Source organism: Hydra viridissima, unplaced genomic scaffold (assembly GCF_058129835.1).
Source record: "Hydra viridissima isolate aposymbiotic clone 2 unplaced genomic scaffold, HvirCarnegie_v1 scaffold_16, whole genome shotgun sequence".
In the NCBI taxonomy this organism is placed as follows: domain Eukaryota; kingdom Metazoa; phylum Cnidaria; class Hydrozoa; order Anthoathecata; family Hydridae; genus Hydra; species Hydra viridissima.
In genome coordinates, this window is record NW_028324315.1 from 9390430 (window position 1) to 9414983 (window position 24554).

At 27.7% G+C, this 24554-nt stretch overlaps 1 protein-coding gene, 1 long non-coding RNA gene and 1 pseudogene across 20 annotated transcripts; 2 read left to right on the forward strand and 1 right to left on the reverse strand.

Annotated features, from left to right (window-relative positions):
• Window positions 1-1289: 1289 nt before the first annotated feature.
• On the forward strand, window positions 1290-18644 carry LOC145193850 (uncharacterized). 4 transcript variants are annotated; one of them, XM_090074103.1, is made up of 4 exons: window positions 1341-1937; window positions 3633-3692; window positions 15926-17284; window positions 17789-18644. In XM_090074103.1, the coding sequence occupies exons 1-4, from the start codon at window positions 1505-1507 to the stop codon at window positions 18433-18435; spliced, it is 2499 nt and encodes an 832-aa protein (XP_089930229.1). In that variant the 5' UTR covers window positions 1341-1504; the 3' UTR covers window positions 18436-18644. The 4 variants fall into 4 exon arrangements, with proteins under 4 accessions (XP_089930228.1, XP_089930229.1, XP_089930233.1 ...); XM_090074107.1 differs by having other exon boundaries at window positions 1351-1937; window positions 15926-17556; window positions 18383-18644; XM_090074102.1 differs by having other exon boundaries at window positions 1290-1937; window positions 15926-18644.
• LOC149877988 (uncharacterized) lies at window positions 4787-7146 on the forward strand (annotated as a pseudogene). Its single transcript, XR_016448011.1, has 6 exons — window positions 4787-5196; window positions 5472-5636; window positions 5820-6068; window positions 6246-6322; window positions 6540-6854; window positions 6981-7146. The product of XR_016448011.1 is annotated as an uncharacterized LOC149877988 (transcript).
• On the reverse strand, window positions 10389-13808 carry LOC149877989 (uncharacterized). Of its 15 annotated transcripts, XR_016448003.1 has the most exons (7): window positions 13656-13808; window positions 13536-13583; window positions 13021-13095; window positions 12805-12907; window positions 11246-12285; window positions 10921-10979; window positions 10424-10749 (listed from the first exon to the last, which is right to left on the reverse strand). It is a non-coding gene; the product is annotated as an uncharacterized LOC149877989 (long non-coding RNA). The 15 variants fall into 15 exon arrangements; XR_016448005.1 differs by having other exon boundaries at window positions 10419-10749; window positions 10921-11375; XR_016448002.1 differs by having other exon boundaries at window positions 10422-10749; window positions 10921-12285.
• Window positions 18645-24554: the final 5910 nt, after the last annotated feature.

Sequence of the window (24554 nt, forward strand, 5' to 3'; positions counted from 1 at the left end):
TTGTTTACTCATTTTAACCTGATAACTATGATAACCAACGTTTAACACCAACGCAATTAAGCAACAACATTTTAGCTTCATTGTGCAAAAATTAGAAAAATCTGTGAAGTAGTTTTCGAGTAATTAATAAATAAATGGTGCTGAGTTTCATCTTGTTCAATCGATAAACAGTTTTCGTTAGAGTTTTTAGAAACCTTCTACGAATTTTTAATGCTTTTAAACCCAAACACTGTATTACTTAAAGGATCGGGTTTAAGCTATAAAGCGAGCTTCACCACAATTTATATATATCTTGGGATCATCATCTGGCATGTTGGGATCATCTTGTATTGTAAGGGGGGGGGGGGGGGGGAGAGAAAAAAATTATAAACATATTTAAGTTTTACTCAGTGTATTCGATCGACGAAAAGTGGGAGACGGCCGATACACATGGTGGACATACACGTACAGTTTCATGTACAGTTGCATGAAAAGCAGTAGGCAAAAAAAAAGTAAAATAGTGGGCAGCGTTAAAGTTCGTTAAACGTCACTATATTTTATAAGCTATATTTTTGTATTTTAAAAGATTTTTAACAAGATTATCAAAGTGAACGAATAGCAAACCTTTGGATACCCGTATTTAAAATGTTTCTTTTTTTTATAATGTTTTTTTTTTTTTGAGCGGACAGCGAACCAAAAACTATTGATAAACCAAAGTTTCATTTATTACATTGTAAAAGATTTTTTATTTACACAAGCTTGATCTTAAAAAAATTTTTTTTTTTAATACACCATTTTGAAAATTTGAGTGAAAGTCAAATACTTCTTTTTTAAAATAGTTTTAGCTTGTAAATCAAGATGTTGTTAACCATTCGCCGAAATTTCATACCATAAATGCTTTCGGTTACTGAGAGTTTGACAGGGGTGGTACAAAATTTTTGAATGCTGACTATTTTAATTGGTAACTTTTAATGACAATGTTTCATCCAGATGAGCGAGCCTAGAACAAAGAAACTTGTTGCTCGTTTTTAATAGAATGATACTTTTATCTTATTTATAGTTATACATTTTTACGGACGTGAAGAACAAAGTAATAGGAGCGTTTTTTAACCAATCAAATTAAGTTTTAGTAAACACAAAGTTTAATTGCATCAGACGCGAAAAAAGATTGCTTCGCAGGCTGATAAAATAGGTCACGTGAAATTTGGGGGTTGTTTTTGATTTACACTTTATATTTAGCTGCAAACCTTCAAATATGTATTGTGGGCTGTGTTTGACCAATAAAAGTCCATCGCGTTGTTATCAACAAACAAAAAGTTGCATTAATATTTGATTTACTTTGGGTTAACAAAACCTTTTAGATTTATGATTGGTACGTTTGTTAAATCGTGCTGATTTAAGTCATTTTGTCAACAACACTTCGTCAACAACTTGTTTCAGACTTTTCATATGTTTTCATTTGATTTAAACTATTACGCTGAGAACATTCACTGAAATACAAGTTTTCATATTTTGATACCTCAAAATGACTGCAGAAAACGAAAAATGGGACGTTATGATATCATATAATTGGAAAACAGGTGAAAAATGTGCAAATGATTTACATAAAGCTTTAACTAAAAACGGCTATAATGTTTGGATTGATAAAAAGAACATGGCTGGTGATTTAGAAAGTGAAATGGCGAAAGGTGTAGCAAACTCAGAAATTATTTTGTTACTAATTTCCGAAGAATACGAGAAATCATATAACTGTATCAGAGAATACACACATGCGAATTCGTGCCGGAAAAAAATCATATCTATTCAAGTTGAAAACTACCTGCCTCCCAAATCTTCCAAGTTAGCTCTTATTATATCAGGGAAGTTATATTATCAACTTTATGAAAATAAGGAAGAAAATATGAAAAAAATACTAAATGAAATTAGGACTCATATCGGGAAAAGTTGCTCGATCGAAGGTACGTAAAAGTATTTTTATTAGAAACTTTATAAAATTCTCTTGTGAATTAACTTTTTCCATAACTGTTATTTAATTCCAACAATGTTTCTCCTAATCTAAAAGAAACTATATCAATTACTCAGTTTTATGTAAAACAGACCTTCTTTCAATTAGTTATTACTTAGGCGTTGAGTGGTGTAAGCGAGCGCGCTCACATACATGCTTGTTTTGTTTTTCTTTGTCGCTTCCAACTCTCCTCATTAGAGACAGTTTAATTTTGAAACGAAGGAATTTAGAATGGTAGTAATAGGAGAATATCATTTTGGTTTTATATCAAGGCGTATTTCACGACACAATCCTGACTCAGACGACTTCAAAATACAAAAAGCATGTTAATTACGTCGTCCTGCTTACTTTTTCGTTCAATTATCTGCGTCTTCTTTTTTTAAACATGGCGAGAAATATACATTTTTTTAAGTGGCAAAATATTTTTCTAAAGGAAGTTGCAGAGAAGTTTTTCTTTACACTCTCATCATCCACGTTGTCGAAGATGTATAAAGTTTTTTCATTTTCGAAATAGTGATGTATTTTTTTATTTAAGATTAATCACGTGCATCTCTAGAGATGCATCTTTAGTAATCATACTTCTTATGACTCATACTCTTCGATCTCTACCAAAAATGGTAAGGAATAAAATATAAAAAAGCAAAATGTTGAAAGATACTTACAAATTTCCTATAAAGTTTTTTTACTTCAAATAAACTTTGTTGGGTAGTTTACTGAAAAAATCGTTTTGTCGAAAGTAAGAGCATCCTCGACTTATCTTTCTTTCATATTATCTTACATCGAAGAATGTAAGATTTTATATGCAATTCCTAACAGTGGTTCTTGAGAAGTTCATAAACTTGCTCAAACATAACTTTTAGGAAATGGGGTAAGCAAGGAGATCTGTTTTCTATATTCAAGGAGATCATTTTTATGGGCAAAGCAGAAAAAGCTTTTTGTGGTTGTTTACAAATAAAGTTGTCAAACAGGTGTTATACGTTGATTTTCCGCCATTATGTCAGTGCTGGTTAATCGATTTCCATAAAAATCAAACGCCGCTAAATTCACCAGTACTTAAAAATCTCTTTATCATTGCTAATACATAAAATAAAAACGTGTGAGCAGACAGGATACTCTCAAAAGAAACTTTGTTCCATTCACAGTGCAGTAGAAAACAAGGTGATTGTTAACAATTGATATTTACCTGGTCAGTGCGAGCATCTATTTTTGAAGAAAAATGAAGCTTCGAATGTTTTTGTATTTGAATCAAAAAAAAGGTTTTGCAATTTACGATGAAATCAATAAGAAACATCGTGAGAATGCTTTTAATTGAAGTTATGTGAATTATTACACATGGCTAAAAGACTGAATACGATTAAAAAATAGAAGTTCTTGCCTTCAATCAAGTTACACGATTTTAACCCTTAATATTGTTTAAAGTTTAGCTTAACTAAAAAAATTTCATTAAAGTCAGTTTTATAGAAAGTTTAGTAAAATAAATTGTATATATTTTTTTAGCAGCAAAATAAAATGAATTATCTTTTTGTTTTGATATATTACTGATAAAAGTTAAAAGTTATCCTTTACACATACATGATTTACAGCTAAATAAAAAAAACGTAAAAAATCTATGAGTATCCTTCAATTTTTATTAAATGTGCTTGTTTAGATAAATCGTTTGGAGATGAAACAGAAAGTGCCGAGAAGCCTCGTAAAGATCTCAAAGCTGGTAAGCTGTTAGCTATGTGTTTAGATTTTTGTTAGTATGCACATTCCTATTGTATGAATTATATTTAAATCATTTTTAACATAACAATCAGATAATGAAAAGAGACATTGTAAATACTGGAGGGTTTTGGCTATAATAAAAGAGATTTGATAAAACTGATGAGTCAATTGGCATGATAGAACTTCGTTCTTCACTTTGCTTTTTGAAGGTTGATGTTGTTTTAGCTTATTATTTAGATTTATTATTTTCAGCTTATCATTATTATGACCATTATTATCATAAATAATATTGTTATTTTTATTATCATTATTTACTTTTATTATTATTGTTTTTTTTTTTACTATTACTGTTATTATTGTTATTACTATTATTATTATTATTTTTAAAATTTTTATTATTATTATTATTATTATTATTACTATTATTATTATTATTATTATTATTATTATTATTATTATTATTATTATTATTATTATTATTATTATTATTATTATTATTATTATTATTATTATTATTATTATTATTATTATCATTATTACTATTATTATTGATATCATTGTTATTATTATTGCTATTGCTATTATTATTTATTTTGTGTGTATATATATATATATATATATATATATATATATATATATATATATATATATATATATATATATATATATATAATTAAAAACGATAAAGGAAAAAACTTTTATTATGGAACTTTAAGTTTCATGCCTAACGGCAATCATCAGCCATATATTACAAAATTAAACGTTAAAATTACATTTATAATTACGGTGGCGTGAGTTCTAATGACTCCATGGAAACAAAATCTTAAAAGTATAATGTGACGTAAACGTAAAGTGAACCAGGGGCCAATGCTATAAACATAAAAAACGAAGTTTTTTCCGTAAAACACGAAGTTTTTACCGTAAAAAGCGAAGAAAAAAAAAGTCCATTGCTATAAACATTCAAAAAATTCCGTTTTTAAGATAAAAACTTCGTTTTTAAATCCAATGCTATAAACGAACAAGGGAATCGCCTTTTCAGATAAAAAATGCGTTTTTTCGAAAAAAAACTTCAGATAGATTTTTGATCTCAATTTTAGATATTTTCTTCGTGATTTTTGGCGGCCATTGCTGGAACAACGTTAGCGTTTCAAAATCATTGAACATTCTTTGTTTGTGTTTTTATGTAGATATTTTATAGATAAAACTGAAAAGGATTTTGGTAACTCCATAATAAACTAATTACTTAAAATCTGCATTTAATCGATTATTCAGTTCCTTGTTGTTTTTCCTTGTTAGGTTTTCGATAGTAATTTTGGTTAAACAAATTTTTCATAATGTTTGACTAAAGAAAAGTATAAATAGTCAACAAATATGCCATATAATACACAAATACACAAAAAAATAATACACAAATACACAACAAAATAAAATGCTGTCTAAAGAACTTAAAATGATACTAGCAATAAAGATTAGAGAAAACAAAGAGGTTCTTCTTGGGAAGCTTGGTATGTTTTAATTAGCAAACTATTTAAATAAAAATATGTATAATTGCATTATATTTTTTATATATATATATATATATATATATATATATATATATATATATATATATATATATATATATATATATATATATATATATATATATATGTATATATAGGTAAGCTTTTTTAGGTATGATTCCTATTATAAAATAATATATTATTATAGAATATTTAGTATTTTACTATATAAGACTATATTATACTATATATTGATTATTTATTTCATCTACTTTTAGGTCCATCTATTACTATGAGGCATAGAAATAGAATTTGGGAAGACATAATGTCACATTTAAATAGTTTAGGGGCAAAAATTGAAGATATCAATCAGCTACATAGTAGAGAGTGGGATTATTTGCAAAGAGCTACAATGCAAAATTTTGCTAAGAGTCTAAAAACAGGTATAGTTTTGTTATATATATATATATTTATATATGTCTGTGTGTGTATATGTATATATATATATATATATATATATATATATATATATATATATATATATATATATATATATATATAATTAAATATTTTTGTATATATATATTATATATACAAATATATATATATAATTTTTTTTTTTTAAGGTGCTGCAGGGAGACAACTAACAGAATTAGATAATGTTGTTTTAGACATTATTGACAGGAAGTCAATAAATGTATCTGGAATCGATGTTCCTGATTTTAATATCTCTTTTTGTACAACAGATGATGCATTGTCATCCACTCCCAACCAACTTTCCACTCCCACTGCCACCCTTTCTTCATCAAGTAAAGAAGTAAACTTTACTTTGAAACAATCTTCTGATACAGCTTCTTTTATTTCGTCTATGTCTGGTATATTTTTCTTTGTTGGTTAAGACTAGTTGTGTTATAAAATACATATATATATATATATATATATATATATATATATATATATATATATATATATATATATATATATATATATATATATATATATATATATTTCTATTTCTATAGTTTATAGAGTTAATTGATTGTTTATATTAGATGCAAGATTTGATTGTATGTCCTCCCCTAATTTAGACAATACCACTCTTGTTAGTGACAGTTGTCAGATACTTCAAGCTAATGCAATTTATAAATTAATTTTTTTTAAATCTCAGTTGTTTAATTTAGTTAATTGTAGGTTTTAGACTTATAATTATATAACAGACAACATCAATTTGTGCTTAATTTTTACACAACTAGTATTTCCAAAACCATTAAAAACTTCTTATTTTTAAAGGAATCTAAACCACCTTTCTTATTATTTTAGTTAACTGATCTTGTTTTGACACCTAGAATTAAATTTTAGATTCAATTCAAAATAAACCATCAAGGGGGGCATTAAAAAAATTAAAAAGAAAACAAGCTAGAGAAAGTCTCCTGGTAGATGGAAGTTTTAAAAAATTGAAAGTAAGTGTTTTACGGTTAGAAAAAGAAAGATTAAAAAAAGAACAAGAATTAAGAGTAAAACTTCTGAAATTGGACGTTGCTCTCAGACAACAGCAAATTCGAAAAGAAAAGGCTTTAACAATATATTACACAACAGCAACAAAGCTAATGAATGAGAAATTGCAACCTTCAAACCAGCAACATTTTGTAAATACAGAAACGGTATTTTAAAATTAATTTGTAATAATATTTAGTATGACTTTATCATTAACAAATTTTTTGTATTTAGTATAACTTGTAGCTTGTATTTAGTATAACTTTATCATTAACAAATTTTTTTTGTTTTAGGAGGAAATTCTTGAGCATTAAGAGAAGAGCTACATCATAATTTTATGTTAAATTTCGAAAAATGTTGTATAACTATATTTAAACATTCACCTTGAAGGTATTTAACTGTAAAGCCATGACCAATTACATTTTTTAGTAACAATAAAAATATAACTTCAACCTGAAATTGTTCTTGTTATTTCATTTTTTTTATCACCATTACCTTACAGTAATAAGTTCTGTAAAACTTCACACAAACATTAAGACCAATGCTGTTGCGATGTGAAATAGATACAAGCATCACAACTATATATAACTATATATAAGGTATTGCATTGGCTAGTGGTTGATTTTAAAATTTAAACAAAACAATATCTTTCATATTTTAAATTTATTTTGTAATCTAGTTTAATATTAATACGATCATATCTTAATTTTATGCTATTAAGCATTTTTTACCTTTTTAAAATACTCTTAATAAGAATTGCTCCTAACAACAAAAGCTAACAAATCTCCTAATTTTTTTTTAAGCGTGTTCTATAAAAAAACAAAATACACATACTATATAAAAACAGATATAAACATATATTTTTATGGTCTAATATTTTATAAAAATTTCTTGCATTTATTAAAAAGTCATTGTGTGAATTTTTTTCCAATTTTAATTCAACTAATTTAGGCACAAATCTATGATCCATGTCCAAACTATTTTGATAGATCCTATGCTCTAGAGCAAATTGTATATGAATTTTTAAACAATACTTTTAAGTAAAGTAGTTAAGTAGCTGTAATCGTCTATTCAAAGCTCCATCATTCTGATTTTCTTGAGCTAGATTTTCATCAGCTTGTTCTTCTTCGCGTTCTTCAAAGTCATTACCGTTGTCTCCATGTTGAATACACAAGTTATGGATAACAAATCCACACATGATAAGCTTAGAGGCATCTTCGACCTTATGCAAACGAATTCCAGTTTTCAAAGCATAAAACCTGTTTTTGACAATGCCAAAACATCGCTCAATTATGTTTCTAGTTTTTCTCTGTGCTTTGTTGAAACGTTTTTGAGCTCCGTCTGGATCACCAGGAAAAGGTGGAATTAACCATTCTCGACATGGGTACGCAGAGTCAGCCAAAATTACAGCTCCATTAAATGGAAGCTCTCCAATTTCAAACTTGTTCCATAGGTTACAATTTCTTAGAACCTAATAGTAGTAAAATCACAATACTTAAATTTACTGTAAGTTACATTATAATACATTATATTAGTTAGTCTAAGTTACATTTTAATTAGCAATCATAATAGTTCAAATAGTATGTTCAATATGAACATACCGAAGAATGTCACGTACTAGTTGAATACCCAGCATTAGTGAACTAACAGTTGTAAAATATAACTTAGTGACAGGCTTACATGTGCATCATGCCACCTTCCTGGACTGTTGGTCGATGCATAAAATATGGACGTGTCGGGTCCACATACTGCCATTGCATTTATGCTATGGACATGATGGCGATTGATTAGAGAATCTTCATCTGCTTGAGGAGGGTTAGAAAGGAGTATATGAGACCCATCCAGAACACCACATACGCACGGAAAACCTCCGATTTCCATAAACTTTTGTGGAAGAGTGGAGCAATCATTCGGCCATTTTGATCTCTTGTCGAATCTAATCTTATAAGATAACAATTTTTCTCTTTACTAAACTTAGTTTTTAATTTTCACACTAAAATAAAAATAATAAGCAACTTTATATGACATTGTAAAACTTTCAATAGTTTTATTAACTTAATACACTAACATTGAAAATAGCTTCTCCTACACTGTGTATAATACGATAAATTGTGTTGGTAGAGATTCCATGACAGTCTCTGAGAACATGAAAAAAAACATTTGTGCTAATAAAATGAAGAAATACCATTATCTGGAAACGTACTGAAATGCTTTTATTTCGCTTAGTATAATGTTGCAAATCATCTTTAAGCCTAGTTTCTAAAAAATCTAATACAGCTCTTGGTACTCGATACTGTTCTCGAAAAACGTTGTCAGAAACATCTTCGTTAAAAAAGCGACCATTAAACTAAAATGAAATTGAAAAACAAAACAAAAATATAATTTCTGCGCATATTTAGTATGATTTCTGATTTTGTTCGATAAAAAATCATTAAAAAAAAACATCAAAATTTATTAATTTTAAGTAATGTTTTAAACACCAACCTCTCGAGGCAATCGGTGGCGAAGCTCATTTTCATCAACTTCGAAATGTAAGTCTTCATCCGAAAAAATTAAATCCATGTTTCTACTTTAATTTTAAACAATTTTTTTAAACACCAAATACTAGAATGTAAAAATATTCATATAAATAGAATAGACAGCACAGCATACTTAATGACTAATAAAATTTATTAAGTAGGCCTACTAAATAAAATTTACAATAAAAATTACTATTATATTACCACAATATATTGCGGATAAAAAAAGTTCGTGAATTTTAGTGACGTATGCGTTTTATGCTTTATAGCAATGGCCGAAAAAAATACAAACAGCGATAAATTCTTCGAGATTACGAACTTTTTTTCGTACGTGAAAAATTTCGTTTTTACGAAAGATTTTTTTTCTCGAAAAAAACTTCGAATTGTTTATAGCATTGGCCCCAGGATCAATCTTCGGTATCAAATGAGGAAATAAGGAACTTATTCTTGTGCCTGCACTTCGAGACCACTTCACTCCTTGTATTATGTAGGTTACCTCCTTTGTATGGTGCGGAGATTTGAGAATTAGTGGGAATTTTTATTTTGCATCAAATCTCGCAGTTTTATGAAAAAAGCACTTTCGGTATATATCGAGATGATGGATTAGCTATGTTTAGGAACAAAAGTGGTCAGGAAATGGAGAGAATAAAGAAACATTTTGTAAAAATTTTTAAAAGTAATAATCTTCTTATCTCTATTAAATGCAATTTGAAAATAGTCAACTATCTCGATCTAACACTAAATCTTAACGATGGTTCTTTTCAACCATATCGCAAACAGGATGATATACTGAATTATGTAAATACTTGTTCTAATCATCCACCGAGTGTAATAAAAAGTATTCCTAAAACTATTGAATTAAGATTATCAGCAGCATCGTCAAGTGAAGCGATTTTTAAAGAAAGTATTCCTCCTTATCAAGAAGCCTTGAAAAAATCGGGTTACAATTGCGAACTTGCGTACCATCCAAGTATAAAATCAACAAACGGCAACCATAAACGTAAGATAATTTGGTATAATCCTCCTTTCAGTGCAAATGTTGTTACAAAAATAGGTAAATCCCAGTGGGCACAAGAACGTTATGCAAACGTTTTTTAAAGGTCCCGTGAAACGTTTTTTAATAGTTTTTTGAACGTTCATATGAAACGGTGACCGGACGTTTTCCTAAAAACGTTTTTTGAACGTTTTTTGATGGGTTCTTATTATGTGTAAATGAAACGTTTTAACCATTTCAAGAATTATCCTAAATGCATTTATTTAAGTATAAGTTATTTCAGTAAATAAGTTATGTTATGCAGAAAAAAAATCTTTTACAAACGAAAATTTGGGAGCAACAGCCTTGATTCCGATAATTTAATAAATTTCTAAAAGTTTAATTTTCTGTTTATTTATAATATAAGCATACAAAAAAAAGCATACATTTATAAATAAGCCTACAAAAACGTAATAAAATAATTGTTATGCTATTCTGTCAAGAGCTCTTTTCAAATGATCTTCAACTTATCGACCGAATCGAACTTCGTTGTATGTGACACCAGTGTTTCTAAAAACAGAAATGCTATAGAAATCTTTCATGGATTCCAACTAGCACATATAAAGGGTATTACTTGAACTTACGTTTATACTCATGGTAAATTCTACACTTTACTTTTAGTTTATTTAACAATTTTTTAACCTTGTTATAATTTGATTATGTAATAAAATAAAAAAAAACCTGATGAAAGTTCCTCATAACAATAAATTCAAGTGATGCTTCTTGGGTAGTTTTTTAAACTTGATGAAAAAAAACTTCATATTTATTAACGTTGGGAATACTTTCAAACTTGATAAAAATATTTACATAAAATGTTTTACAAAACCAGATGACATTCTTTGATAAACTTACATTCAGCAACTTTTTGCACTTTAATCATTGGACTTGCTTCTCTTATGTGCAAATAACTGTGATATGTTGCACTGTTTCATTCAAATATGAATAGAAATAGTTTCATACATTTATTTAAAAAATTATTTATATAATATTTTTAACTCAAACATACCTTGCATTCATTTGCTTGTAACTATGTCTTCACCTTTGATACTCATAATACTCGTCAAAATTAAGTTCAATAAAATCATTAATAAATTCCATTTCTACTTCAACAGTCGGATAATTATCGCTTTGAGAAACTAAAAAATTTTGATGGTTATTTCTAAACTTTTCTAGAACTGCATTTCTATTTTTTCTCCATATACTAAAATAGTAAGTTTTATCTCATTACATTTCATCTATATATAGTTTAAAAACTTAATTCATTTAAAAAAAATAATTTTATTATAAAATATGCTCTTTAAAAATAACTTGAACTTGGTTGAGTTTGTTTTCTTGCAACTATTTCTTTGCTACTCATTACTGAGAACATATGCACAAAAACCTTTGTATTACAATATATCTATAATTTACAGTAACAGATATAAAAACTACATATTAGAAATTAATAGTTAGAAATGCACTAAATTGTTGTTAAAATTGAATAATTTTATTTTAACACTTTATAATAAAATGTGTATAACAAATACTAAAAAATGTGAAATTTCATACATTAAATAAAAAAAAAACAAATAAACTGCATATATATATACATATACACACACACACACACACACACACACACACACACACACACACACACACACACACACACACACACACACACACACACACACACACACACACACACACATATATATATATATATATATATATGTTAAAATACAACACAAAAGAAATATATAGGCTATGCAGCTATCTATGTACTTTATTATAGCTATACAATACCATAATACAAATTAATAAATTAACAATTTTACTATAGTAATTTACTTTAATAATATTATAATATTATATAAAAATAATATTATATGACCATGTGAAAAATCATAAAGTGTATAACAGTTATATTTTAAAAAGTTTTATTAAAAAAGGCAAACTTGTAGGGCATTCATATGAAAGCATTCCATGTTTTTGTAAAGCGTACACATGTGCACTTACATGATTACAGTTGGTAAGATAAGGCTTGTGAAACCATTTTTATAGGTCCTGCAAAAATAGTATGTGAAGTAAAAATTATTATTAACTTAAGAAATTTTTAAAAAATTTTTTAAAGGATTTAATTATAAAATTGTTACTTGAGCAAACATCAAACATTCCTGTGTCCATAGGAAACATCCATGTTCTGTACTCTATTTTTTTTTCATTATTTTTCATGCATCCTATCAGGAGCTCAATTTAAATGATTTCCTATCAACTTATACACCAAACTATATTTCATTGTTTGTGAAACTTTTTACAACAACAAAAACAAAAAATTCTACATAAATTCTTTATAACCTGGTTTTAACTTGCTTGTGTAAAGGGTGTTACATACACTCATTTATAAAAGTAATTTATTGAGGAAAAAATCACACTTTAAACATTATGTTAATAATTTAACAAAAGTAATTATAATTATTATTAAATATAAATACAACTTGAAAAAATTTATATAAGTATATAAATTACAACTTGAAAAAATTTAAATTTAAAAAAAATAAAAAAAGTTATTACTTTAAAAGTTACCTCAGTAAACTGCTTTATTTTTAAATGATCTTTTTTCAAAAGTTTTAGCTTTTTAGAACAGGCTTTAGACATAGTATCTCCATAAAAATTCCGTATTGAGAACCTAATAAAATTATATAGAAAATTTAAAACAGAATGAAGAATAAATTAAAAACTCTAATGGTATTCATTAAAATAAACATCATAACATCTATTGAAAAATGAAAAAGTTAATACTTATTAACATAGGCTTAAAACTTGACCATGATCATCATAATAATAAATTCCAGCTTCTTAGGTAGTCTTTTTTAACTTGTAAAAAAAATAAATAATATTCTATTTTTAACTTATTAAAAATACATACATATTTTTTAACTTAATCAAGATAAAATATTGAATAAAAACAAAAAAATAACAATTAACACATTTTTTGACAAACTTATATTCAACAACTTTTTGCACTGTAATATATGGACTTGCTTCTCTTATGTGTAAACAAATGTGATATGCTACATCATTACATTCAAACAAATACAAAAAAAGAAGATTATTTTTTGTCAACTAAATAGTCTACTACAATCTAAATAGTCTAAAAAGTCTACTAAAATTACAGTCATTTTTTAAATTTTAAATCCTCAATAATTGATACTGCATAATAAAGAAATTTTATTGAGTTAAAAACATGTAATTGCTCAATAATTTTATAGAAATATTATCCTATGAATGTCATGAGGGAAAAAAAAAGTTTTTACTTGTACAAAGGTTGTAAAACTGTTTCTAGCTGAAGTAGAACAGTCCTCCTAGAAATAGCTACATACATTAATACTGTAATAAAAATTAAAAAAAATTTTTTTTTAATAATTAAAACTTACCTTGTAATAGGCTCTGACTATTTCTGTGTAACTACAATTGCTTCCTTGTTGCTTATATTTGAGGATGGTAGTTTAACATACATACATACATACATACATACATACATACATACATACATACATACATACATACATACATACATACATACATACATATATTATATATATATATATATATATATATATATATATATATATATATATATATATATATATATATATATATATATATATATATATATATATATATATATATTATATATATATATATATATATATATATATATATATATAATATATATTTTTGAGGTTTCTCAGATATATTATATATATAATATATGTGAGAAACGTCAAAAATTAACTTTGCATATATGCCTACTTAAATCTTTGTTGTTCAATTTTGTCTAATATTACGCATGCGCAGTTAGGCCTTTACAGTTTTCAAAAAGCGTTTTTAAAACGTTTTTCAAAGGTCCCGCAAATTTATAAATCGAATAATAAAAAAAATGTTTATCAAAACGTTTATCAAACGTTTTTAAAACGTTTTACAAATATATTCGTCGTTCAACCAACCATTAAACGTTTACTAAACGTTTGCAAAACGTTCCTGTGCCCACTGGGACTTCCCAGTTAACCACAGGCTTCGTAAAATATTTAATAGAAACACAATCAAAATTAGTTATTCTTGCATGCCAAATAAAAAATCCATTATTAACTCTCACAACAAAAACATTTTGCAAAATGAGGCAAAAACTAATGAAATGAAATGCAACTGCACTGACAAATCGAAATGTCCAATGAACAACCGTTGCCTTTCCAACAACATCGTTTATCAGGCCACCGTATATTCGAACAATCCGGAATATAAAGAAAAAGTGCATATAGGACTTTGCGAAACATCTTTCAAAGCTCGGTATGCTAACCACTAAAATCCGTTTACGTCACATTATACTTTTAAGATTTTGTTTCCATGGAGTCATTAGAACTCACGCCACCGTAATTATAAATGTAATTTTAACGTTTATTTTTGTAATATTTCTTTCCTTTATCGTTTTTAATTATAATTATAAATCGCTCTATTTTGAAATTTATATATAATCAAAATAAATTTCCTAAACATCGAGCACTTTTCAACGAACAAGAGCATTGTATTATTTTAATACAACACTTCATCAAACGATATATATATATATATATATATATATATATATATATATATATATATATATATATATATACAAATATATACAAAATACACTAAAGACCCACCCGAATTGCGATAAAATTTATCACATCTCATAAAATCCAAGTTAATGATTTCTAGTTGTTAATTTGTCGAAAACTTTTTGTTTTTAAAGAAATTAGGGAATTTTCTGGTTTTAAATTCACACTTTTTAAGCTTACACCTTTTCATTATATTTATTTATTTACCTTATTTTGTTTATCATTTACAAATTTTCATCCTAATCAAAATGTAAAAACAAAATTATTTGTATTTTCATTATATTTATTTATTTCATTATATTTATTTGTATTTTCATTATATTTATTTATTTACCTTATTTTGTTTATCATTTACAAATTTTCATCCTAATCAAAATGTAAAAACAAAATTATTTGTATATTTTTAGGATTATTACATTAAAAGGCAAATTAAAGGCATTATAACCTTAACTTTAGTTTTCAATATTAATAATTTAAAAATATAAAGTAAATACTAAACATGTGACATGTCAAAAATTTTTCTGCCTCCATTTACTTGCGGATCATAAATATCTACAAAAAGAAATATTTTCAACTTTTTTTAAATACTTTTTTCAGAAACGCGATTTTGAATTCTTATGATTTATAGCGATTGCTTCTCAAATTCAACTTTAAATATTCCACTGGGAGTATTTTACGTGTCAAACACTTTTGTTAAAAAACCATAAGAGTTTTAAATATGGTTTTTAACTGCAGTTGAAACTGCTGAAAAACTACTTTAAAGACAAATTGCATCACCATTAGAAAACAAGCGCATCAAAAACGACGTTTAGCAGTTAATGATCTTTTTTACTAAAAACTCGGCGTTAATTTTAAGTAATGTGCAACGTTTTTTTACAAAATCGTCGTCCTAATCCTCTCATAATTCTCTTGTATTTCATTTCGTTTTTTTCTATCAAAAACTAAAAAACAGCGAACAGCAAAATGCTGACCGTTCAAAAATAATTTCTAAACAATCCTCAATAAAATTTTTGCGTGATAAGAATTAAAATGCTTTTGTATTTTAGAATTACCATTCCGACACTCCGTTTTCGGACTCCTTTCTGCGACAAAAGCCTTCTGTTCACGTGATGATGAACTTAATCAAATTCATAAATACGTGGGTCAAACAAACGATTCGGGTAAATCAATCACGGTTTTAACTGGAATGTCTGGAATAGGAAAGACTCAGCTCGCTAGAAAGTATGCAGCAATTTACAACGACCACTTTGAACGTATTGTGTGGGTGGATGCAGCATTTGACAAAATACAAGTTTCTGTGACTAATCTCTGTCTCCAACTAGGATTAACCGTAAAAGATTCTCAAGGCGATCCGTTCGATATTGAAATAGTTTGTAGAAAAATACATCACTTTTTCGAAAATGAAAAAACGTTATATATCTTCGACAACGTGGATGATGAGAGTGTAAAGATATTTGAAAAGTATGTGTCAAATAAAAAAAAGGCATTTACTTTGGTGACATCCCAATTGAAGTCTTGGTCTGCCGATGTTAATCAAGTGCAAATTCATTCTTTCTCGCCTCAAGATGCGTTTCTTTTCGCAAAACGTAGCATTAAACAAATGTTAACAAACGATGACGAAACACTGAAAGAAATAACCAAAGTGCTTCAATATCATCCACTCGCCATTAATCAAGCCATTCTCTATACAAACAACAACAGCGTTTCTTTGCAAGAATATTTAGATCTTTTTCGATCGTCTCCCTTCGAAATACTCGAGGAAAGTATCCCAACCGAAGCGCAAACAAAGTCTGTCATAACGTCAATTAACTTAGTATTGAATAAAATAGAAACATTGAATGAAAAATCACTAGAACTTTTAAACCATTTATCATATTGTGATGGTCAACACATTACAAAAAAGTTTATTCACAGTATTTCAAAACACCTGCAACTAAACGAAGAGCTTTTGATAAATAGAGCAACAAGATTATTAGTCAGTTATTCGTTGCTTGATCGTTTCGACGATGACAAAGACATTTACACGATACACGAAATGACACAGTTAACATGTAAATATTATCAAAAACGCAAAGAAATCACGGAAATATGCAAAAAAAACGTCGATTTTTTGAGATTGCAATTGGAAGGCGTCAGAGAACACGTTGACGATGGGAAGCACTTCTACAACCATTTTATTCACATGTTTCATATTAACGAATCAAAAATGTGTGAGGGGTTCCATCTACAAAGTGAGAAAATCCGACGTTTTCTATCAAATAAAGGTATTTTTCAAGAAGCAATGAACATACTTAACACCATTCAAAAGTATAACACAAAATGTTATGGAGCTGAGAACGAAATAGTTTTAGATACGAAAAATAATGTAGCACTCTGTTTGAATGATATGGGAAAATATAATGAAGGTTTAGAAATTTTTTATCAAGTTGATAAAATACGAACGGATATTTTAGGTATCAATCATCCATCAACATTGGATACAAAAAATAATATAGCAGTCTGTCTAAAGGATATGGGAAAATATAATGAAGCTTTAGAAATTTATTATCAAGTTGATAAAATACAAACGGATATTTTAGGTATCAATCATCCATCAACATTGGCTACAAAAAATGATATAGCAAACTGTTTGAATAATATGGGAAAATATAATGAAGCTTTAGAAATTTATTATCAAGTTGATAAAATACAAACGGATATTTTAGGTATCAATCATCCATCAACATTGGCTACAAAAAATAATATAGCAAACTGTTTCTATCGAATGGGAAAATATAATGAAGCTTTAGAAATTTATTATCAAGTTGATAAAATACGAACGGATATTTTAGGTATCAATCATCCATCAACATTGGCTACAAAAAATAATATAGCAGTCTGTCTAAAGGATATGGGAAAATATAATGAAGCTTTAGAAATTTATTATCAAGTTGATAAAATACAAACGGATATTTTAGGTATCAATCATCCATCAACATTGGCTACAAAAAATAATATAGCAGTCTGTCTAAAGGATATAGGAAAATATAATGAAGCTTTAGAAATTTATTATCAAGTTGATAAAATACGAACGGATATTTTAGGTATCAACCATCCATCAACATTGGCTACAAAACATTGTATAGCAAACTGTTTGAGTGATATGGGAAAATATAATGAAGCTTTAGAAATTTATTATCAAGTTGATAAAATACAAACGGATATTTTAGGTATCAATCATCCATCAACATTGGCTACAAAAAATAATATAGCAGTCTGTCTAAAGGATATAGGAAAATATAATGAAGCTTTAGAAATTTATTATCAAGTTGATAAAATACGAACGGATATTTTAGGTATCAACCATCCATCAACATTGGCTACAAAACATTGTATAGCAAACTGTTTGAGTGATATGGGAAAATATAATGAAGCTTTAGAAATTTATTATCAAGTTGATAAAATACGAACGGATATTTTAGGTATCAATCATCCATCAACATTGGCTACAAAAAATAATATAGCAAACTGTTTGAAACGGAGAGAAATGGAAAATCGAAGTTGTCAACTATTTTAATCGTTTTTCTAAATGCCGATTTGAAATGAAATATAATTTATTTAATTGACTTATTTAAGTTAATTTATTAGAAATTTGTAAATAGATTTATATGATTTTTTCATCTTTTTTTATCGGAAGTTCTTTATCCAATGTACGATAAAAAAAGTTTGAAAATGATAGAAGTTGTAACTAAGTAAATTTATAATGGAGGAATTCATAAGAAAAAATGAATATCTATTGAATTAATGAATGAAGTTTGCAAATGAATGAAAATTCGTTCGAAAGAGTTTCAAATTAATAATAGTTTTTTTACAGCCGGAAAATTAGAAACGCGATGTTTCAAACCCTTGGGAGAAGTTTTAAATAAATTTCGAATGATGTTTTATGTAAAAGTAAAATATAAAATTAAAAGTTTTGTAGATTTTTTATAATTTTGTTAAACTGTTAAATTTTTTAAGCAATTAAAATGTCGTAACATTTAATTCAATTATATTAATGTCATAACTACTATTAATTATTTTTCTCATAATTAAACTCGACGTCAAATAAGTATGAGGCTGGCAAAATTAATTGCTCTTTAAGTCAGAAGTGAACGTATGCAAGCGTCAATATCAGAATTAACGGAAAAAAACGCCTGAAAAAAATGTACGCGCCATGTGTAAATCAAATCAGATAACTATCATTTTACAAAACATTCAAGCATATCCACATCCGTACGCACAAAATCATTCAAAACCCAAAACCCTTCACAAAAGCCTTATAATTAAAAAATGTGAAAAATATATTCCAAAATACAATAATAGTCACATAAACGTATCAATCGGATCGCTAGTTTCGGTTTAGTTGAGAGAAATTTGAAATTTATTTTCAAAACTTATTTTAGAAACTTAATTAAAAAACTTATTTTAGAAGTTTCACTTAGAAATCTTATTTAGAAGTTTCACTTAGAAATCTTATTTAGAAATTTAACTTAGAAATTTAATTTAGAAATTTAATTTAGAAATTTAATTTAGAAATTTAATTTAGAAATTTAATTTAGAAATTTAATTTAGAAATTTAATTTAGAAATTTAATTTAGAAATTTAATTTAGAAATTTAATTTTGAAATTTAATTTTGAAATTTAATTTTGAAATTTAATTAAAAAACTTACTTTAGAAATTTAACTTAGAAACATAGTTTAGAAATTTAATTTAGAAATTTAATTTAGAAATGTAAATGTCAAAGAAGAAATTTAAATTAGAATATCAAAGAAGAAATTTAAATTAGAATATCAAACTAGAAACTTAAGCTAGAAACTTGATTAAGAAATTTATATAAGAGGATTAAACTAAAATTTTGAATTAAACGTATTTTATTATATTTAACTTAGAGAATTAAAAACTTATGTAAGAAATTATAATAGAAACTCAATCAAGAAAGTTAAACTAGAAATATTAATTAGAAAGTTACATTAGAAAAATAAATTAGATATAATATCGTGAGATTTAAATTTTAACATAAAATATATTTTTAATTTTAATATTAGAAATGTAAATAATGATTTTTACTTAGAAATTTACATCGAAAGGTCGAATTATGAGTTTAAATTATAAATTTAAATTAGAACATCAAATTTAACATTTTAACATTAAGTTTGGAATAAAAATGTTCATTATTCGCTAAACAATTATAATAGAAATTTAAATCAGATATTTACTGAATCAAAAAAGAAAGATAATAAACTGAAAGTTTAACTTACAAATTCATGTTAGATATATATGTTAGAAATAAAAACTGTAATGTTAAATTTGAAACTTAAATTTCAACAAGATCCCCTCCCCTCCTCTTAGGACATGGCTTCTAAAAACAGTTTTTTGTTGTTTTACATTTTACTTGATCAAAATATCGACAGAGTTCAAACTTCTTCAAAAAAGATTTTCTCGTTTAAGAGTGACGACCATTCAAAGTTATTAAAAGGTCTAGAAAAGGGAGGTGGGTGGGAACTTTAAAGTTTGAATGGTCAACTTCTAAAGCCGTTGAAATATTTTGATCTAGGGTAGGGCGGGGCAAGTTGAGCATAGGGACAAGTTTGGCTACTAAAATATCTCAAAAACAACGTATCAAATGACAAAACGTCTTAAGGATGAAAGATAGGTATATATAATGGTAATACAATGCGCATCAAATGGTTGTTGGACCGCGGTCAAGTGAGATGCACGGGTACTTATTCGATTTTTATTTTTAAAAAAAGTAAAAAAAAATTTTTTGCTATTTTTTTCTTAGATTCTTAAAAAAACATTTACCTGGCATCACTTAAGTGTTGATATTTTACCCATTTCTTTGACTTTCGATAATAATTAGCCATTTTTCTCTAAGTATTGCAGCCCTTTTTTTTTAACCTAACTTTTGTGTCACCTAGTCTAGCCGGGGTAATTTGAGCAGGTTCGAAAAAAAATAATAAAACGGCATTATCAGATAAGGAGAAACAAATTTCGTTGGGTAAACATTTTAAGGTCCAAAAACACTTTCAAATTAATCATTATTAAATACTCTTAACAATTTAAAATAATATCTAGTGTTGTTATCGACTTCGACTAAATCGACTTAAAGTTGACTAGTCGAAAGTCGAAATTAGTCGACTTTGAAAAATCGAATAGTCTATTTAATCGACTATGAGTTTCCTACTAATTGACTGAAAGTCGATTTAGTCGGATAATCATCCTAACATCCTTATTTCTATTTTTTCACTTAATTTAATTTTATCAATCTTTAATATTGTTATGATGTTAACCAATGAGTAAAGGAAGTCTTTATAAGTAGTTTATCTTGTAAATATAAATTACTTATAAAGATTGAGCCATACAACAGTGGGCTAGGGGTGAGCAAAACCCCTCAAAACCAGGACATTGGACCTGGGCAAGAGGTTGCCAAGGTTTGGCTCAAGAGGTTCAATCGTCGCTGGACCAAATCTGGTAGGAAGAGGTAAGAAGTTTTTTATGGACAATCGGTACTGGTTGCTGGAAGAGCTGGAGACAGTGGAGAAGATGGAAGTTAATGAAGGAGGTAAATCAAATATAATATAGTCATAATTTGTTTTTAAAGTGATTAAAAACAGATAATAAACAGATGGTATCTGAGGATGTTGAGCTAGCCAGCATAGGACTAAAAGAGTACTTGTTCCTCACCTGCCTGGTTCCCCTACAAATCTGGAGCAAGGAGGCATATGACGTTGTCTGGACAAACCCAAACCCTCCTCCACACTCTATTGCAGACCAATCAGGTTTCAATAAAGGAGAGCAAAGATGTTGTGGTGGAGGAGAATAACATTTTCAAGGTGTTCTAGGCTCTCCCTTTAAGGTTGGATGGATTCATGGTCTACCATGAGCTGAAGGAAACCATGGTTAATGAAAAAGTTGCCATCATTCTTAGTGCAGTGATTGATGCAACTACTTGTTGCAGCATCTGCTACCTGAGCAGCTCCAATCTGAATGACCTGGAGAAGGTTTATAAAATTGTGACAGTTCTTTCAGATATTAGATTAAAACATGGCCTGTCCACCTTTTATTTGTGGGTAAGAAGCATTGAGTGCTTCCTTCACATAGCCAACAGGCTATGCTGAATTTTAAGAAGTGGCAGGCTATGGAAGGAAATAAGGAACTACTAAAACTCAAAAAAAAAATTTCCAGATCCTCCTGACTTTGGAACATCAATTTTGATGTTCCAAAGTCAGGAGGATCTGGAAACTCCAATTATTATAATACTGCTGGGAGGTTTTTTAGGGGGTACCAAAAGTCAGTAGAGAATCTAGGTGTTAATGAAGAGCTGATGAAAAGGTTTTACATTAGCCTCTGTATCCTCTCCAGCAATGAAAAAGTGAACCCTAGCAAGCTGCATCACTATAACCTGGAGACTGCACAAATGTACACCAGCCTGTACAACTGGTATCATATGCCCCTGTTGTGCAGGCTGGTGTACAGTCTTCTCACAAAGAATACACCGTCTTAACAACCCCTAACCACCTTTGCGGTCTCGACCACTCCTAGAGACAAAATAAACCCAAATTTCAATACCCGACCTCATTTACCTATACTTTAAACATACAAAATGTCCCATTTTTATTATAAAACTGTCAAGACATCCAATGACCCACAAAATTTTAAGTAACGTGTTATGGTATTCAATTAAGGATGTGAAAACGTTTTGCAAATCTGCCACCCCCAAACAAATTTAGCCGTCTCATCTGCCCTGATCTGTTTTTAATTAATAAAATTTTTTGTTAATTATTCGCTTTAATTGTTGTGAAAAACGATATAAAATGCCAATCAGTGTTTTTGTTTTTTTTACTTTGTAAATGTAATTTCCGTTTTATTTTTTTTGTTTATTCAATTTTAATTCATCTAATAGATTAGATGAATTAAAATTGTCAAAAGAAAACGCTCTTGATACAGCAACAGCATGTGCTATTATAACAGTATCACACACCTAGTTTATTTGTTTACTCTCTAAAAGTTCTAGTTTTTTCATAGTATCTAAAAGATAAATTGTCAAGCAACATTAAAGTATATGATTATAATAAAAATTTTTATTAAAATATTTCGACTAAATCGACTTTTAGTCGACTTATTCGGTTTTAGTCGACTTTGGAAAATTTAGTCGACTTAGTCGATTTTAGTCGACTTTGGAAAATACATTAATCGATTTAGTCGACAGTCGAATAATTTCATAGTCGTAACAACACTAATAATATCTGAAATCCTTTTTTTTAAAAAAATATGTGATTAAAAACTATTAAATTGTTGCTTCTTTTAAAAAAATTTTTACTTAAATATTACTAAATCAATAAAATATGTCAAAAGTTCATAAATTAAAGTTTTAATTTTATCTTGAATTCCGTTTTGTTTTCTGTTTATTATGATGGTACTGCATATCTTATATAGGGAGTTATATTATAAATTATTTCAATTGGTATATAACTGTAATATGTGTGTGTATTACACAAACACATAATTGTGTGTTTACAAAGCTGTAGCTATACAAACAGACGCAAATACTCTCTTTCTCTCTCTCTCTCTCTCACACACACACACACACACACACACACGCACACACACACACGCACACATACACACACGCACACACAAACGCAGATATATATATATATATATATATATATATATATATATATATATATATATATATATATATATATATATATATATATATATATATATATATATATATATATATATATATATATTACAGAATACGTATTTATAAAAGAAAAACATCAAATGGTGCTTTTACAAGTCAGCAGCTTAGTGATGCAGCAAGGTCTGTTTTGGAGGAAAAAAAAAGCGTAAGTACAGCTGCTAAAGATTTCAACATCAAGAGAGCAACATTAACAAGATACATTTCAAAACTAAGTTCTGGTGGTTGCCCATCCATTTGTTATTCAAAAACCTAGATTGATTTTCTCCAAAGAGCAAGAAAGCTCTTTAAAAAATTAGTTATTGCAAATGGCATCTATATTTTATGGATTTACTCCTAAAGATGTACGTTGTTTTGTCTATGAGTGTGCTGTTCAATACAAAACAAAAATACCAGAATCTTGGACTGAAAATAAGGTGTCTGGTAAAGAGTGGATGCCAATTTTTTTAAAAAGAAACCCTAAATTATCTTATAGGAAAGCAGAAGCAACTGTCCTTGGTAGAGCAACATCATTTAATACTGAAAATGTAAAAGTGTGTTATGATAAATAAGGTAAATATATGGATATATACAAATTCAGTGCTTCACAAATATGGAACGTTGATGAAACTGGTGTACCTACAGTGGTAAAACCTAGTAAAATTGTGGCTGCAAAGGGCAAGCGAAATGTTGGTGCTATGACATTCTGGGGAAAGAGGTACTAATGTTACAGTGGTGACTGTTGCATCTGCCTCAGGAAATACAGTGCCACCAATGTGTGTTTCCTCGCAAAAGTTACAAAGATTATTTTGTTAACAATGGTCCACCGGACTGTATTGGGGTAGGTAATAGAAGTAGCTGGGTTACAGATATAGAGTTCAATAAATTTATGTGACGTTTTATTAAACATGTGAAGCCTTCAAATGAATATAAAGATCTGTTGATTTTGCTCTTCAAGTCAGAAGTGAGC

What these genes read in the sequence shown, in the direction of transcription:
- LOC145193850 (XM_090074102.1), top strand. Translation starts at nt 1,505, where the DNA reads ATGACTGCAGAAAACGAAAAATGGGACGTTATGATATCATATAATTGG. An exon ending in GAAAAGTTGCTCGATCGAAG is followed by an intron (nt 1,938 to 3,632) that starts GTACGTAAAAGT and finishes GTGCTTGTTTAG; the next exon opens with ATAAATCGTTTGGAGATGAA. An exon ending in TCGTAAAGATCTCAAAGCTG is followed by an intron (nt 3,693 to 15,925) that starts GTAAGCTGTTAG and finishes TTTGTATTTTAG; the next exon opens with AATTACCATTCCGACACTCC.